Source organism: Gossypium hirsutum, chromosome D05, assembly GCF_007990345.1.
Source record: "Gossypium hirsutum isolate 1008001.06 chromosome D05, Gossypium_hirsutum_v2.1, whole genome shotgun sequence".
Lineage (NCBI taxonomy): Eukaryota > Viridiplantae > Streptophyta > Magnoliopsida > Malvales > Malvaceae > Gossypium > Gossypium hirsutum.
The window spans coordinates 23,735,897-23,752,864 of NC_053441.1; the positions used below are offsets into that span (position 1 = coordinate 23,735,897).

The window sequence follows — 16,968 nt, forward strand, 5'->3', positions numbered from 1 at the left end:
CTTTACTGTTATCCACGTCAATTCAGATCATAGAGTATTTGTATCATATGCTTTGGATATAAAATCTGTCAGGGTAGCTCATTGTGACATTTTCACAAACAGTTGGGTTGTAATATTTGTTTATGATTTTGGCGACACAAGGTTTCTGGAATTGAAGTAAAACAATAATGACGACTATGAGGGCATAGATTGGAAGTTGTGGTTTGGGTTTTTTGCATGGGAGAATCTAGATGGGGAGAGATTGGAAGGTAGAGAAGGAGACAAAAGAAGGTTAACTAGCCATGTCAGCTAATTGGGTTAATTGGTTTTCACTGTGTCCAGTTAACTGGTCATATTAGCTAGATAATGAGCCAAGTCACATGTCCCATTAGGTCAAAATGTTAGTGGGTGATTTATTTGTTATTTTTTTAAAGTTGAGTGACTGTTATGTTATTGGAACTAAAGTTGAGTGACTGTTGGTTTAATTTACCTTTGTTTTTATTGTTACATGACTACAAGTGAATTTTTTTTTATTTCAAAATGTCACACAAGTAAATTTAGTGATGACTGCTACACTTGAATTTTTAAATTCAGAAAGTAGAGAGGCTAAATTCATAAAAATAAAAATAGGTGACTAAATTTCAAATCTATAATTTGGTAAAATAATCAATACCCGAAGCATGGGAGTTTAGAGTTTAAAGTTGAGATGTAAGGAAAAAGTACGGAATGTTAAGTTGCTGACATTCTTTAATTCAATTTCCTAAGCAACCAAAAATAGTAAATTTTGAAGCTGAAAATGTTGAAAATCTTTTCTAATATGAAGGTCAAATTGTTCATATAAGCATCATTAATGTTGTGTATGCATCTGTCTCGGTACAATGCTGGGCTGCAAATAAGTTAAATGAATCCAATACAAAATTAAATCAAACTCAACTGTAGGATTTCATTAAGGCATAAGTTAGCCAAGTCCCAAGGTGGTCCAGATAGAAGCATTATTGAAATTCCCTTTCTTCTGTTTGGGTCCAAATACAATTGAAAAAAATTCATAGAATTCCAAGTTGTAATTAGTTTTTGACGAATTGTATTCCATACAAATAAATAAAATTTGACTCCAAAGTAATCTTCGTGTCATGTGAAAGACCATACGAACTACATTTAACACATATTTGTCCAGCATTCAGCTCATCAATAGTGGTACACTGTATTTAAAAGAAGACTTGAAAGAAAGGAGGTAATATATCATGATGGAAGTAACTGAATCCTCCTTTACTTCAAAATCTCAGAAGATTAGGAAAATGAGTTTGATGGAATTTTAGGGAATTACCACAACATCTTTCTGGCACTATTATTACATATGCGTGGAAGCGTTCCACAACATCAACCTATTATATAGGTGAAAAAACTTTTGGTAAGCACAAAGATTTAACAACGATGAGTATCTTATCTGTGGGCTATGAAATGGCTTCAAGGGTATCTCCATTCACCAACCAAACTTCTTAAAGAAATCCTTCGTTCTCTTCCTCATGCGTGTAAACACGATAACTACACAAGCGAGGAGCCAAGGAGGGAAATCTCCGCCCGAAATCTTTACTTTCTTCATCCATTCCGGAGTATCCTTGGCTACCAGAGTTATCAGAAGTGTAATAGCTGCTACTCCTACCAAGATCTTGGTTACAGGTTTGATTAATGAATCCTGAAATCAAGAGAATGAAAAGAGGCACGTGTCACAATTTCCAACCATCAGCCAAGATCAATACATTTGAAGCAGTCCAGGCTCCATGGATACACAAATATGCAGGAAACTCAATGTCTATCTGCACTTTGAAGATCTATTTAATTGCTTTAGATGAACAACTGATTGACCCTCTATTACATAAATTAAATATTGGAACATTGGAGATGCTGAAAGCTAGTTAGAAGCAGCAAAATGGATCAAAATCATGTGTATGGGAAGGTTTACACAGTCTAGGGGCACATACGTAAAGGAAATGACACAATTTTTTTAGTTGATTGTATAGGAAAGCCTTTTCATCCAAATATTCACTCTCTTATCTCTTTTGACTTTCTTCTTTTAATATCTTTCTCCTAAGTAGTCGGCTTCACATGAAAAGATCATTGTATTTAGATATGAATACAATGATATAAAAACATTTCCAATGAAATTAATTAGAACAAACAAAAGATATTCAAATATTAATCATTTATATAAAATCATGTCAATAAAAGTACAAGTAAATAAATATATTTACTTACAAATAGTAATGTATTATTTGTATTTATATATTTTTAAGACGTTGTTATAAGACATTATTATAACAGGCATCCACGCACTTATACCTAATTTCGGATCCATTTAGCTGCCGCTATGAGTCAAAAGATTTAAACAAAGACAAGCTGACACATAAAAGTATCTGATACTGGTACCTCAGTCAATGTTTAAGTAGGTTTAGAAAGAGGTGTCAACGAGACACTTGCACTTGCAAGTTACACAAGTTGAGTCTAAAAAAAAAGTCTAATCTGACTAGATCATTGTAGAGTTAAGCTCAACCTTTGAGTGAATCCAATTCAAGTACAAATTTTTTTTATTTCTAATAGTATTGAAAATTTTAGATTCAAACACAACCTCAAGCACAAAAAATCGAGCTCCTTTTTAATAGATAAACAAACCTAATCAAGTGAACTTAGTTTGATCATTATCTCATACTCCTAGTTTTAAAAATAAAACTCAATCAAGCTATCGAGCTCAAGCTTGAGCTGAACTTTGAACCTTGAAGTTTGAATCTAACTCCAGCTCGAACTTCTTATTGCTTGAACTAGATTAGACTTGATTAAACCTCCAAATTTAGGGATGTAATCAAATACTTGATTCACAATTTGCTAGACAAGTTAAATGACTTTTAAGCCTTATCACCCAAAGGTTTAATCCAAGGATTTGAAAGCCATGACAACTGCTTCTAGGTATCTGCCATGACTTGATTATGCTAATAATAGTTACACAGACAAGCATAATTATATGTACATAATAATAAAAGAAAATCTATTTGGATGAGGCTTGGGTGCGGATCTCAAATGGTTTATCATCCTAATGACCCAGCTTTTCAATAGTTCACTTTTTTATCAAGTCACTATAAAGCAAATACAGAATAGCATAGAATCATAATAGCTTAAACGACCATATGATCAGAATACAAGCAACACCATTGCTAATAAACACATACATATATATATTACTTTCTAAATATAACAATTATGACGAAATATGCAAAATATAGGATACTCAAACATAACAAGAGAAAATTTATCAAAACACAAAATGACAAGAAAATAACATAAACACAATACAAATAACGAATGCATCAAAATCATCAAACCAATTATCAAAGTTTAAAAATTTGTACAATTTGATAATATTTTGTATCCAAGAAATTAATTTGAACACGAAAAAAAATAACCTTAGGAAAACATGAATATTTGTGACATCTTATACGGTATAGATTTGGTTATAAATAAGCAAATAGTTTCATGTGAAAAAACAAGGATTACTTAGAAACATAAATTTTGATCCTTAATTATTCAGAAGCATGTGCTACTTTATACTCGAAGTAACTTCTTTGTTCAAGTCAAGATCAACAATATTATGATACAAAAAATCAGATGCAAGTATAAAACCTAAAATAGTTAAAAGTGAGAAAGTCGAAATTACCTGTGGCTCGCCGTCAATGTGAACCACCGATCCGTCCTTGTATCCAAGAATAGACCTCCCATTTCTGGGATGAAAGCGGATTGGGACGCCACGACCCGACTGGGGACTGAAAGCGTAAATCGATTTCAAGCCGTATTTGTCGAGTATGTCTCGAACCTCAAGCTGGTTCTGGTCCCATCCACCCAAGCTCGACTTGAACACGTCGATCGGACCCTTGCCTTGTCGATACAATCGGATCTCTACTTCGGGGACTCTCGTCTTCACGGTGGTCGGATTCGGGTTGGCTTCGGATTTAGGCTCATCCCTTGGGTCCCGTAAGAGTGGTTCGATTTCACCGGTTTCTTTAGAATTTTCTGTTTCCATTTTTGTCAAAAGCAGGCCGCTCACTTTACTCGCGGTTGCAATTATTGTTGTTCTTTTAAGTTATTTTTTTATCGTAAAATAGGAATTAGATTTCGTTTTATTTTTATAATGTTCTTTTTTCACTCTTTAATTTTATAAAAAAAATATTTTAGTGATTCATTAAATTAATTTTTAAACATTAAAAATAAAATTAATATTTTATTAAAAAATTCATCATTTTATTATTAAAAATCAGCATACAATAATTAATTTACTCATTAAAATACAATCAAATATTCCTATAATACTTTTATTATTTCATATAGGTGGTCGGATACAATGGTAACATACATTGCACTCCTAATAAATTCGAACTTTAAAAATAATATTGTTAAGAAAGAAACTAAGAACCCGAAACATGAATGCAAAAAAAAAATATAAGCAAACATATTGATTATCATATAATTAAATGAATATTTCAATAAAATGATTAAATATCATGTGGAGAAATCTATCAATCATATTTCATTAAATAAAATAAAATCTTCAATGAGTGAAATTAAAGACATCAATTCAATAAACTATTAAGTTTTCTAATTAAATATTTTGCTATGGATTTGGAACATCGTAAACTTATAAATTGATTACTTGAATTTAGTAACTCATGATAAATTAATTAATTTAATTTGATAACTTATATTAATTAATTAAACTTGTTAGATTTATAAATTTTTATAATTAATCATGTGAAATAAAATATATATAAAAGTAATAATATATACACTTATTATATCTTTTAATTTTGTAGATTTAATTTCCACTTTTTTTTTAACATAATTCTCAATTTTTTTTATTTAAGCACCAAGTTGAGGCATGTAGATGGTGATGACATGATATATGATCATCAATGAGCCGGTTGTTTTGGTATGATAGTGGCAATGAATAGATGAGAAGAAGATGTTAAAAATTTTGGATTAATTATAGAGAGATTTCTTAATTCTAATAAAAAATAACAAAAAAATATTATGTGTTAGTCACTCAACGGGTTAATGGTATCACATAAGAAATCCGTTAAAAGAAAACGAAAATTCTAACGATTATAACTAATTCGCACAATTATCTTATTTAGAACATACATTATCTTAAAGTGAACAAATATGTAATTACCTTTTTTAATAATATAAAATTAAATTCATGAATTTAATAATATAAGGATTAATTTAATAAAATCTCTACAAGTCCTTTCACCTTGTATCTCATCGGATCTATGGAATGTTACATGGATAGGCTCCGACCAAATTTTATTAATTTTTTAAAAATAATTATAAAATATAAACATTAATATAAAAAATACTTTTTAAAGGTAATGATAATAATCATCTCTCTAATCCAATCCAAGAGCGCTCTAATTAAATTATCATAAAACTTTTTTGATGTAAACAGAGGTGGTGGTGGTGGTACCCCCTTACCCTGAGAGAGACTCGGATCAAACAAACAAGCCACTCCTTTGTTTTCCTTTTCCTCTTTAAAGTTTTTCCTCATTTCTCAAAATTCAAATATTGCTGCTAATATCCATTACATTATCTGCTTTTCTTTTACTTCCCCTGTTTGGATTATATCGTAATAAGTTGAGTTGGGCGGGCGAGGAAAAAAACATGGAGGCAGCCATGGGACTGATGCGAAGAATGCCGCCTCGTCACTCAGAGACAGCGCTTTCCGCTCTTTTAAGCCTTTTGCCTCACAACTCCTCCGATCTCCTCTCTCAAGTTGATCTCCCTCTCCAGGTCATTTCCTTTGTGTGTGTTTTTTCATTTTTAATTTATCCCTGTTTCTCCATTTTTGTAGATTTCGCTCTTTAGTCTTGCTCGAATCGATTATTTCCTTTTTTAAATGGCTTAATAATTTTTCTGGTAAAAGAATGGAGTAAATTTTAAGATAGGAATCGTTTTAGGGTTCATTTTTTCCGGATAAATCTGTGTTGAGATCATTATGGAAAATGTACCGTGAAAGATCGATAGTGGAGTATAAGATTTTAAGCGAAAATGTTTTTGGTGTTGCTTTTTTTTTTTAACCAAAAGAAAGTGTCTGAAAACCATAGCAATGATCTGTATTAGAAAATAAAAATTTAATGATCTTGCGTGAGTGCTTTCTTGAGTATGAGTTTTGTTGAAGATTCAGCTATTTGAAGTTTAAAGTGAACAAACACTGAAAAAAAAAATTTGACAAGTTTTTAGACAAATTGTGTTTTTTTAAATGGAATTATTGAATGTTCTATACGCATTCTTCCATCTATGCTAGTTTGAAGTCATGGCAGTCGCTTTGAACTTTTAAGCAATGCATTTCACCGTTTTGCTTTTGGTTACTTAATTTCTTAAAGCTGTGGAACAAATGTATTTAGCCATTGTTGTCAAATGATACTCTTGTCCCATCTACTGGGAGGAACTGAGCAATTTGACCAAATAATTGGATGAAGATACAATTGAATAGGGATTTAAGTTCTTTTGGACCTTGATCTCATCCTACATTCAGATACGGGATAGAGTATCTTTGTCTTTCTCATTTTTGTCACCAGCTGCATGAACTTAAATTGTTCTCCAAGAGATACTCCTGCTTGATAATTTCATATTATAAGCTCATTGCATTGGTCTTGTGAATATTAAAGAAAAAAATTATTCTCATGTTGAATGTTTATTCATCATTCATAAAAATTGCCATGTAATAGATCCTTAACTGTACTTCAAATTTTCTTTCTCTTAATCCATTATTTTGCAATTTGTTCGAGTTTCTTTGTACTTATGTGTGTGTATATATCATCATTCATAAAAATTTCCATGTTATAGATCCCTAGCTCCATTTTCCCCCTCTTGATCCATTATTTTGTTCAATTTGTGATGTGTGTGTGTGTCTGGTTCTGTCTGCATCTGGAATAGTAATTGTTTTGATCTCCTTGCAATTGGTTGTCATGATGTGATGTGAGCTATAAGAGTAAAACACACTATAATGATTGGCTATTTGTGTCTTGAGTTCAACTGTATTAGCAATATTTTTTTCTCTCTTTGAGCTCTTCATTTTGTCTTCAAAGCTAGTAGCTTTCTATTTGTACTGTTCCCCAATCAAATAAATTAGTTGCTTTATTAGTTTTTATATCATATATAATCCTCCCTTTGCTAAAAATTTTCAATTCCCGTTTTCTAGCTGTTGATTTTGTGGTATCCTCTTGCCAATTTGTTACATGCAATCTTATTCACTGACCTATTGGTTTTATTGCCACGGAAAACTTCTGATATGACACATGTAACAACAAATGAGTTTTGTTCCATTGATTTGGATGAATAAGTTGATTGGATTTTTTTATTTGACTACAGGTTTTAAGTGATGATGACAGTGGGAAGAGGTTCATTTTGTGCGAATACAACAGAGATGCTGATTCATATAGGTAGCTTTACACTTCTGATTAATATATCTATATATAGGTTATATCCTGAACTTATTTTGCCCTCCCTATTGTAGCCTAAGCCCCCTTAAGCTATTTTTATGTTCTTGCCTGTTTGTATTTTTGTTCTGATTTGACATCAATGAAAAGGAAGGTCTCCTCCTCATTTATCTTGCCTAAACAATAATGACTATATTAACAATCTTTTGTAGGTTTTATTTATTTATTTCTCTTAATTCCCATATTGAAATTGGGTGAAGGATTATAGATGTGGCCACTCCCAGGTCTCCCCCTAATTGTTTATAGAATCTTGCACCTCTAATCCATAGCACTTTATGTTTTTAAATATGTTGGCTTCTTTGGGGGCATTTTCTCTCGAAAATGTTTATGGTGAAACAGTTGTAAAGTTTTAATGGTGGAAGAAGCTTGCACCTATAATCCAGAGCACTGCACATGTTAGCATGATGTTGAATAAACATTATAGAATATTGGAATTATGCCACAGCGTATTCTCTCCTCTGTGTCTGTTTACATGTATTTGCCTGTTCATTATCTATATATGATAAACTCAAACCTAAATACAGACACTAGCACCAGAATCAGAGTTTTCCAAAGTCGGTACTCATTTTTAGATGTTATGAATCATGTCAGCAGCAAATCAGTCTTACATCAAATGCTGCTTCTTCCGTTTCATGTCTTGTATGATGCTTTAGGGCCATCTTGTGAGTTACATTGAGTTCTTTTTCACTTGCAGAATGGCAATTTTCAATCATAATTTAAGATTTTGTACTGTTTGTAGGTCACCTTGGTCAAATAAATACCACCCACGATTGGAAGATGCGCCTTATCCATCTTCAAAATTAAGGCAACTGGAAATTGAAGCTAACGATATCTTTACAGTCTATTGTGACCAGTAAGGTTCTTACTTACATTGTGCTTTGTTCATTAATATGCTATTTGTGTGGGTTTGGTTGCAATTGATTTCTATCTGCGTTATGATTTTCTTTTTATTGTGGTTGGATATGGGGTTTAAGGCATAACTCAATCAACTTTTAATGCATTTACTTTATGCAGTATTTGCTTTATTACCATTCATTTATTTATGTTTAACCAATAAAAGAATAGGTATTACGAAGGTGGCATCTCATCTGTCTATATGTGGGAAGATGACAATGAAGGCTTTGTAGCCTGCTTTTTGGTAAAGAAAGGTAAGCAGCTTACTTTTAACCTAAATAAAACTAGTCACCGTTGCCAGTTCTAATTTGCTGTCATTGGCTATTGGAGAAAGATGGTTCAAAGACTGGACAAGGGCGGAGAGGTTATTTGGAGGAGGGAACTTGGGATGCTATTCATGTTATAGAGGTAAAATCAATGGGTCGATACAATTAGGGTAGAACATCTATTCTTATCTCAGGCCTTTCTATCCTCCTCTTTCTTTTTGGAGGTTTATTTTGTGTATCTATTTTACCACTTATTCCTCTATGGACAGTAGGTTTGTTACTTTATTCTGCATTCTCTTGCTCATGTTGCACTCTAACCTTTTATTTAGGTTGGGCCAGAAGAAGAAACAACTCGATATTGCTTGACTAGTACAGTCATGCTGTCTTTGACCACAGATGATGTGTCATCAGGCACTTTCAGTTTGTCTGGATCTATCAGACGACAGGTAATTGGTGGGACTTTTTTATAACATGAAGAGGTGAAGCTTTCAACCTAGTGAAAAGCAAATAAATTGTTGGAGAATGCAGCTTTATGTTGGTTGAGAGTGGTTCATAGATATTTAACTACTCTTTTTTACAATCCATTAGTATCCTTTCTATTTTGGAAACATTGGGAAGTTGAAACAGGTTTTGGAATTTCTTCATCCCAGAATTAATGACCTTGGACATTAGGGGCGATGATTGTTTAGATCTAATAGGAAAAAAGGTGCATAACTAGTATTCATAATCTGAAATCCTGTGTAAGTCCTTCATGGGTTTTCTTTCCTTGTCCTATTTATATGAACGAGACGTTGCATTCCAAACCATAGACTAGTAAGATGGGACAATCAGAATTATGTTTGAAAAGGTTAACTTGCCTTATTAATGCAGATTTTTTTTTTTGAAATTGTTGATTTTCACATGTTTTCCTTCTCTATTTGCTATCTTGATGTATGCAGACTTTTTGGATGGGGTAAGGCAAGATTTTTATCACCAGCTCCACAAACTGTAACCTTTACCTGAAAAACCCTAGAACTGAACAAGATCTCTGAAACTATGTTACCACAGAGTCGGATCAAAATAGTTCTAGAGCAAGAAACTTAGATAATAGGTTGTTTGAGCATTGCATTTGTAAAGTCAAATACACTTGGTGCAATTTATTCGTCTCTGATATTATAATGCTTTTCTGTATAAATTGCAGGCAGAACATTAAGTGCCTCTTGCTATCCATGATAAGTGGACTTCAATTTTTGTTTTCACTTGCCCCTAAAAATTCAGATTGAGTCTTACAATATGGTGTCTGGTTTGGTTTTTACTGTTTGACACTGATGTGCTATGAACTGAGCATTAGTTGTTATTTACTTAACTGTTACCTTAATGCTTAATGTTTATCATCTGTGTATGTTTGTGCACTCATATGTGAAGTTCTGGTCAGGGTCTAAACTCCCTTTTCACCTATAACCTTTTTGTCCGTAGATGAACATGAACCTCCCAGTTGCTGATGGTCATCTTTGTAATATGGGAAAGATGATAGAAGAAATGGAGGGTAAGCTCCGGAACTCATTGGATCAGGTTTGTCCACTACTTTCTTGGTTTGAATTGCCTTTACGTTACTTGATAATTGTGTTCAGTGCCATCATTCATTATGTTTAAATATTTTGCAGGTCTACTTTGGAAAGACGAGAGAGATGGTTTGCACTTTACGGCCACCTTCCGAGGTGCTGCCGATGAGATTGCCTGATAGCTAATATGGATTCTATGCCATAAGAAATTGAAGCTTGTGTCATATTTGCATTACTAGATTGACCCGAGTATGCTTTGTATGGTATGTGTTGAAAAAAATACAAATGACTGTATGACTGACTTATTTCCAGTCTGCTTTTACAACAATACATGATATTCTTGATGAGATTTTTGCTTAATAACATTTCAATCTGCAAATATCCATCGTTTTCCTTCAATTTGGGTATTTGCTCAGATGGTGTGAGTGCATGTGCGCTAATTGTAGTTGAAGTACAAATTCATCTAGGAGATGATATAAAGAGACCATTCATATGGGACTGCAATACGAGCAAGATTTCAATTTCACTAATTCATATCCGATAAAAGGCCATGGTAACTCTCACAATCTCATAATGACCAGAGTTTTCCACTAGAAAGGGAGGCTCAACAAGTGAAGGAAACATTAATAACTAATGTTATGTATCTAAAAGCATGCAACTCAACTAAAATACGACAACAAACCAACATGCGGCCTTAAACATTTTTGACTTCATGCTCAGCACCAGATGATGAGGCATCTTTCTTCGGAGCTGGTATTTCTTCCACATTTTCATCTTCAGTGTCACTGTCATCATCTGCAAGGATAAAGCATCGAATTAATATAGACATATCGGAACAAGCTACCAAGTCAAGATCCTGACAGCAAATTCGCACACTCTAATCAATACTGGACAGATTACAAAACTTACCGTCTTCACCTTCAACCGCACCAAAGCCTTCACCACCACCCATGTTCATCTTCTGTAACAAAAGGGAAATAGAAGCAAATGGTGTTAGTCCAGTTTAGACATACTTTGATCATTAAATATCAAGTGATAACATTGGCACTCACGGAAAAGTCGAAGTCCCCAAAGTCCATATCAGGTGCGGCTGGCAACAAAAAGTCCCCAGTGAGTCAAACTAAAAAAATGAGCCCCTTTCACCATGAAAACAAAACAGTGAAAAAAACCATATGAGAATTGAGGGAATAAGTCTTACGCTTAGTGTCCACATCGTCCTCATCTTCATCAACCCATCGATCCCAATCAACTTTCAAGAACACAGGAGGTCTCCCTTCCTGCTTCAGTAATCTGCTCCACCACTTGCTCTCGGCCTTTTTCACAAGGTAACAGATATTTCTATTTCCAACACTAGCCTTGCTTCCCTGCAAGCATATCAGAATGACAGATATTAAACTATATAGGCAATATGTATTAAAGGTCAATCCTAAGAATTGAGACTTTAGCTGCCAACATACATCAACGTCAACTTTGTCATGCAGATCCAAATCAACTTCATAGGGGATTTTGTCCGCTCCACTTTTGGCAGAGAAGAAGAATTTTCCTTCGGGATCTAGTTTAAGCTTCACGTCCTGAGCATCAGGAAGCTCAATAGTTATGAAGACGTCATCCAATCTCTGAGCCCATTTCACTATGGGATGTCGGCTGCAACATAAAGTATGTCCAAATTAAATAAAGACTACTACAATAGATAACTTACTTCCAACTCGAATATTTACACCACTATCATGTAGAAAAACAATGCCCACATTGGTCTGGCACAAACAAGAAAATCTACATTACATATGTTTAATAAAAATTGACGATTCAAGAGACAAGTGGCACAAGACGTCACATCTGAAATAAAAGATATGCAAACAAAACAATGGGTAGACGCTAAGATCAGGTCATGATCTAACAGCAAAGAATCCATCCGTCATGGCAACATCCAAAATCCCGGAAATCTGGCAGGTCTATACTCAAGCTTAAACAATCAAACAGACTCAAACCTTATAACATAGAAGATTATGCGCCCTATATCAATATCTATGAGCAAGTTCCTTCATTGAAATGATAGCATCATCAGATTTTAAAAAGTTTCAAAAGTTAACTAAGGCACTCTTACAAGAATCAGAACAGGTTGGACACAGGTGACTGAACACAAATGCCATGAGTCATTTCCTAAAATAAAAATACACTAAAAGTGGAATAAATTTTCAATAAACAACCAAAGCAATCCCAAATATCCCCACTTTTTCAGTAGAAAGAACATAGATATCCAACGCTCCATTGTTTCAAAACCCTAGAGACTAAAAAAAACAAGCAACATCCATCATCAACCTCCACTAACCTAACACCACAAACAATGGATATGAGAATCAGAGAATTTGATTTACTATTTCAAACCATATCTAACAAATTGATTTCCTAATATCATAAAGTTCTTGTCTTTTAATTGAAAGTTCAAGCATTAAATAGCTTCCTAGTATCATCTTCATATCAACACCTCCCACAAAACTAATATTAATTAAAAAAAAGGCTTAATCCCTTCAAGACTTCTCTTTGCAGCAGAATGAAAATAACAGAAACCTAGAGAAGACCCCAAAATATTTTTTTAATATTAAAAAAAATCCCAGAACAGTTATAGCCTGAAAAGCCCAAAAACAAGGATAAACAAACAATAGTTGCAATGGAAGTCGATGTTCAATTTTCTTTTTCTTTCGTTTCCTCAACAATCTAAGCGACCAAACAACTAAAAGCAAAAGCGTGTAACGGAAAATAGGAAAAGAAAAATTTTAAAAAAGAGAAGGTGAAGAGAAAAATACCTCATGTTTGGGCGATTCACAGCGTACTTTCAATAAATAGCTTGTTTGGTTCCTCAAAGAGTGATGAGCGATGATGATGCAGCAGGCTGGTAAAGTGTAGAACGAGATTTGGAATATATTTATAGGCTCTTTGGGTAAAAAATGAAAAAGGATGTTACGGTAAAATTATCATTGAGGCCCTTATACTAGTAGTTAGGTTGTATTTCGCCTAACTACTAAAAAATAGGTAAATTAGTCCCTATATGAAAAATAAAATTTGTTTATCCATTTGTACTGTCACAAATAGGTTTGGATGGTGAAATAACGGGAAAGTGACATGTGATGTGTTATATATATCTCATGCTGACGTGCAGGAACATGTATTTAATAATGGAAATAGATTAAATTTTTAATAGAATGATTAGTTTGATTTTTAATCTAACGTAGAGAAACTAATTTACTTTCTTTTTAGTTGATGGGGTAAAATGTAATCCAACATTTAGTACAAGGAGCTCTACAATACTTTTACCAAATGCTACTTGTTAATATATTATTATTGGGTTTTTCTTTTTATCTTTTTATGGCGATTTTTACTAGGTTGAAATGATGTTGATAAAATATCTGAACTCAAAATTCCAAGCATGAAAACGTCTGAATCCAGGAAGATTAAATTTGAGTTGTATTTCTAAAATTCGATTTTAATAAAGAATTAAAGTAATTAAAATTTATTTAAATATTTTATAAATAAAATGTAAATTGTTATTTCATCTTAATATTCTTTACTAATTAAGTAAAAGTCAATTCGAAAAAATCTATTTTTTTTAATTTTGAGTTAATTGAATTAAGTTATTTGAATTATTTGAATTATTCGAGTTTCGAGTTCGAGTCAAGTTGAGCTTTACAATTCGAATAACTGATTGGTGTAAATACCCTTCGGTCCCTATTAATTTTGAAAATGAGTACATTGGTCTCTCTCTAAAAAAATACAAAATAATTTTTAAAATTCAAAATATTTATAAAAAATTATAAAATTTATATTTTTAAAAAAATTATAAATTTTTAAAAAAATTCTAAAGAATATATAAAGAAAGTTAAAATTTTAAAAATTTTATAAAATAATAATTTTTGAGATTTAAATAAGTTAATTACTAATTCAAGTTTATTACACTAAAATATCTTGTTTATTATTATTATTTTGCTTTGAAAAAGTTTTTAAATATATATGGTTTCAAATTTATGTGCTCTACTCATCCTACGGTGTAATTAATTATATTGTAATAAGATTTTAATTTGACATGTTTAACTTTTTTAATTTAATTCGAACGATTTCACTTGATTTGACTTGACTCGAATTTCAACACTTGATTCGATTTGAAAAAAAATTCAAATCAAGTTAGGATGATAAAATAGGACTCGTTAACTCAATTAACTTGAAATTTTTTTACTCGATTAAACTCAATTTAATCGAACGCTCATCCCAATAAATATTTTTTTAAAAATTTTATATAAATAAAATATAATAGGGTCAAGTAAATATGGGACGTTTATTTTACATATGTATAAATAAAATTGTATTTTATCAATTTATTAAAGTTCAAATTTCAAAAGTCATCTACAAAAGCCACCTAGGGTTTGAGAGCAATGGTAGAACTTTATTTGGGCAGCTCTTTGCGGATGTAGCGTGTATAGCTCTACTGTGGGTGCGTGAGTACTAATATTTTAATTGAAAAAAAAATCAAATGACATAATTTATTTTGCCCTCCAAATTAAAAAAAATAAATTATTTTAGTCATTCATTAAATTTTCAATTATTTTAGCCATTAAACTTACGTTTTCTATCAAATCATCCTAGAATAGATGGAAAAACTAATATTTGTTAACTTTGCTAATGTGGCATATACGTGGATTGTCTTATGGATGACATATCAGCATTTACTTAATTTTTTAAAATTTTAAAATTAAAAAAATTAAAAATCATTGAAATTATTTAAAAATATAAAAATATATTTTAATTTAATTTGACAAAAAATACAAGTTCAAAAGCTAAAAGAGACGAAAAATTAACTAGAGAGTTAAATAACATTTTTTAAAAAATCGAAGAGTCAAAAAAATCATTATACCATTTTAAAATTACAATTAAATTTATTACCGAACACCCAAAAATAGATGCAAGATTTAAAATTTAAACTTAATCGGTGGATGAGGAGTTGCTATCCAATTCAGTAAGACATCTACACACAAATTAACATAAAAAAAAGAAAAAAGAAAAAAGAGAGTATAAAATATATAAAATAATTGTATTTTATTTAAAATTATCTTTCTATACTTAAATAATTAATCTAAAATTTTATAATTCAAATTTTTAAAAACTAACGAGGAGATGTTAGAGATTCACAAAGTATAAAAAATAATATCTCTTGACATGAATGAAGCAGCGCTTAAAATTATTATCAAACACTTGTTCAGTATGAATTCAACTAGTGTTACCTTAATCCACCTCTTTGGATGGACGATTAATTTTGGTGCAGTACGTTTAGCTTCCTTTTTATTTTATACTACAGTATCTAATCTCATTGCCGCCGCTATTTTTACGCTAAACATAAGTAAATACACCGCTCATCCAAATTCACTTTAAATATTAGATTCTTTTCAGGTGACCAACCAAATTATTGGAAGAAAGTTGAATCACCATTTAAAACATGCTTTATTTTCAAAGGAATCACAACAAACTTCCCATCTCATGAAAACCATTTTTAAGACCTCAATAAGCGGAGTATTAAAAACTATTTAGGTTTGCTATTGTACAAAAGAGTGATATAAGAAAACATACAGTAGAATCCCAGAATTAGATTTATTGACCAATCCTGGGATGTTGCTGTAGGTATATCCAATGTGATAATTTAGTAGTGTGGGTGAGTATGTAAATTGTACTTGAATGATATTAAAATTATATTTTCTAAAAAATTAGAATCCTTTAAGAAAAAAAAAACTTAACCCACAAATCATCATTTAAATTATCCCCTTTTCTACTTCAAATTTTTTTTAATCACAAGTAGTATCTAAACTATTTTTTTTCTCAAGTTGGTATCTCCGTTAGTCAAAGTAGTAGTAAACCGTTGAATTTTTTTAAGTTCTTAAAAAAAAACCTTAACCCATAAATTAATACCTAAAATTATCTATCACTTGAACTTTGATTTTGTTTATCTTATTATTTTGATTTACCTAAGATAGAATTTTATAGTGATATTATTTATCTTTTTTGTTTTAAGGTATCTTTAGGCTTCAAGTATAAATGTTAGACTTGTAGTAAAATGTTATACTCAGGAATCCGTCTTTCTGGTTGCTATGCTTAAGTCAACCCGCATATTGTTATCCATATTGTGGCGACTCTCGATTACGAGATCTGACAAATTGATGTCAAGACAACGTTTTTGAATAACTATTTTGAAGAGAGCATCTATATGATGTAACCCACCAAATATATAGCTAAAGGAAACAAGCATAAATTGCTTAAATCTATATATGAGCTTAAGCAAACATCTCACTCATGGAATCAATGATTTGATAAAGTGATCAAGAGTTTTGGGTTTGAGCAAAGCGTAGATGAACCTTGTGTTTATAAACGTTTAGGGGATGAATGTGGTATTTCTCGTCCTATATGTCGATGACATTCTACTCATGATGTAGGGACATTGTTATCAATTAAATTGCGGTTAACCCAATAGTTTAACATGAAGGACTTAGAGAAACTAATTTTATTCTAGGCATTCGAATCGTAAGGAATCGAAAGAATAAAGTGATAACACTGTCTCAGGCTTCATACATATATAAGATATTGGAGCGTTATGCAATGACCGATTTGAAGAAGGGAAATCAACTCTTTGTGTCGGGATTTCATCTTTTTTTAGAGGACTATTCTTGGGCAACGGAAGAAAGAGAGAACATGAGAATGGTTTCTTATGCTTCG

At 31.8% G+C, this 16,968-nt stretch overlaps 3 protein-coding genes across 3 annotated transcripts; 1 reads left to right on the top strand and 2 right to left on the bottom strand.

Moving 5' to 3' along the window:
- Positions 1-1,107: 1,107 nt before the first annotated feature.
- LOC107914078 (uncharacterized) lies at positions 1,108-4,118 on the bottom strand. The gene is made up of 2 exons (XM_016842814.2): positions 3,683-4,118; positions 1,108-1,672 (listed from the first exon to the last, which is right to left on the bottom strand). The coding sequence occupies exons 1-2, from the start codon at positions 4,043-4,045 to the stop codon at positions 1,460-1,462; spliced, it is 576 nt and encodes a 191-aa protein (XP_016698303.1). The 5' UTR covers positions 4,046-4,118; the 3' UTR covers positions 1,108-1,459.
- A 1,302-nt stretch (positions 4,119-5,420) lies between these two features.
- Positions 5,421-10,565, top strand: LOC107914076 (probable F-actin-capping protein subunit beta). Its single transcript, XM_016842812.2, has 8 exons — positions 5,421-5,808; positions 7,390-7,460; positions 8,257-8,370; positions 8,583-8,665; positions 8,746-8,819; positions 9,007-9,123; positions 10,133-10,228; positions 10,321-10,565. Exons 1-8 carry the CDS (start codon positions 5,680-5,682, stop codon positions 10,402-10,404), a joined length of 768 nt encoding a protein of 255 aa, XP_016698301.1. The 5' UTR covers positions 5,421-5,679; the 3' UTR covers positions 10,405-10,565.
- A 146-nt stretch (positions 10,566-10,711) lies between these two features.
- LOC107914077 (co-chaperone protein p23-1) lies at positions 10,712-13,261 on the bottom strand. The gene is made up of 6 exons (XM_016842813.2): positions 13,023-13,261; positions 11,676-11,862; positions 11,417-11,582; positions 11,271-11,308; positions 11,128-11,179; positions 10,712-11,013 (listed from the first exon to the last, which is right to left on the bottom strand). Exons 1-6 carry the CDS (start codon positions 13,025-13,027, stop codon positions 10,913-10,915), a joined length of 549 nt encoding a protein of 182 aa, XP_016698302.1. The 5' UTR covers positions 13,028-13,261; the 3' UTR covers positions 10,712-10,912.
- Between the last annotated feature and the right edge of the window lie 3,707 nt (positions 13,262-16,968).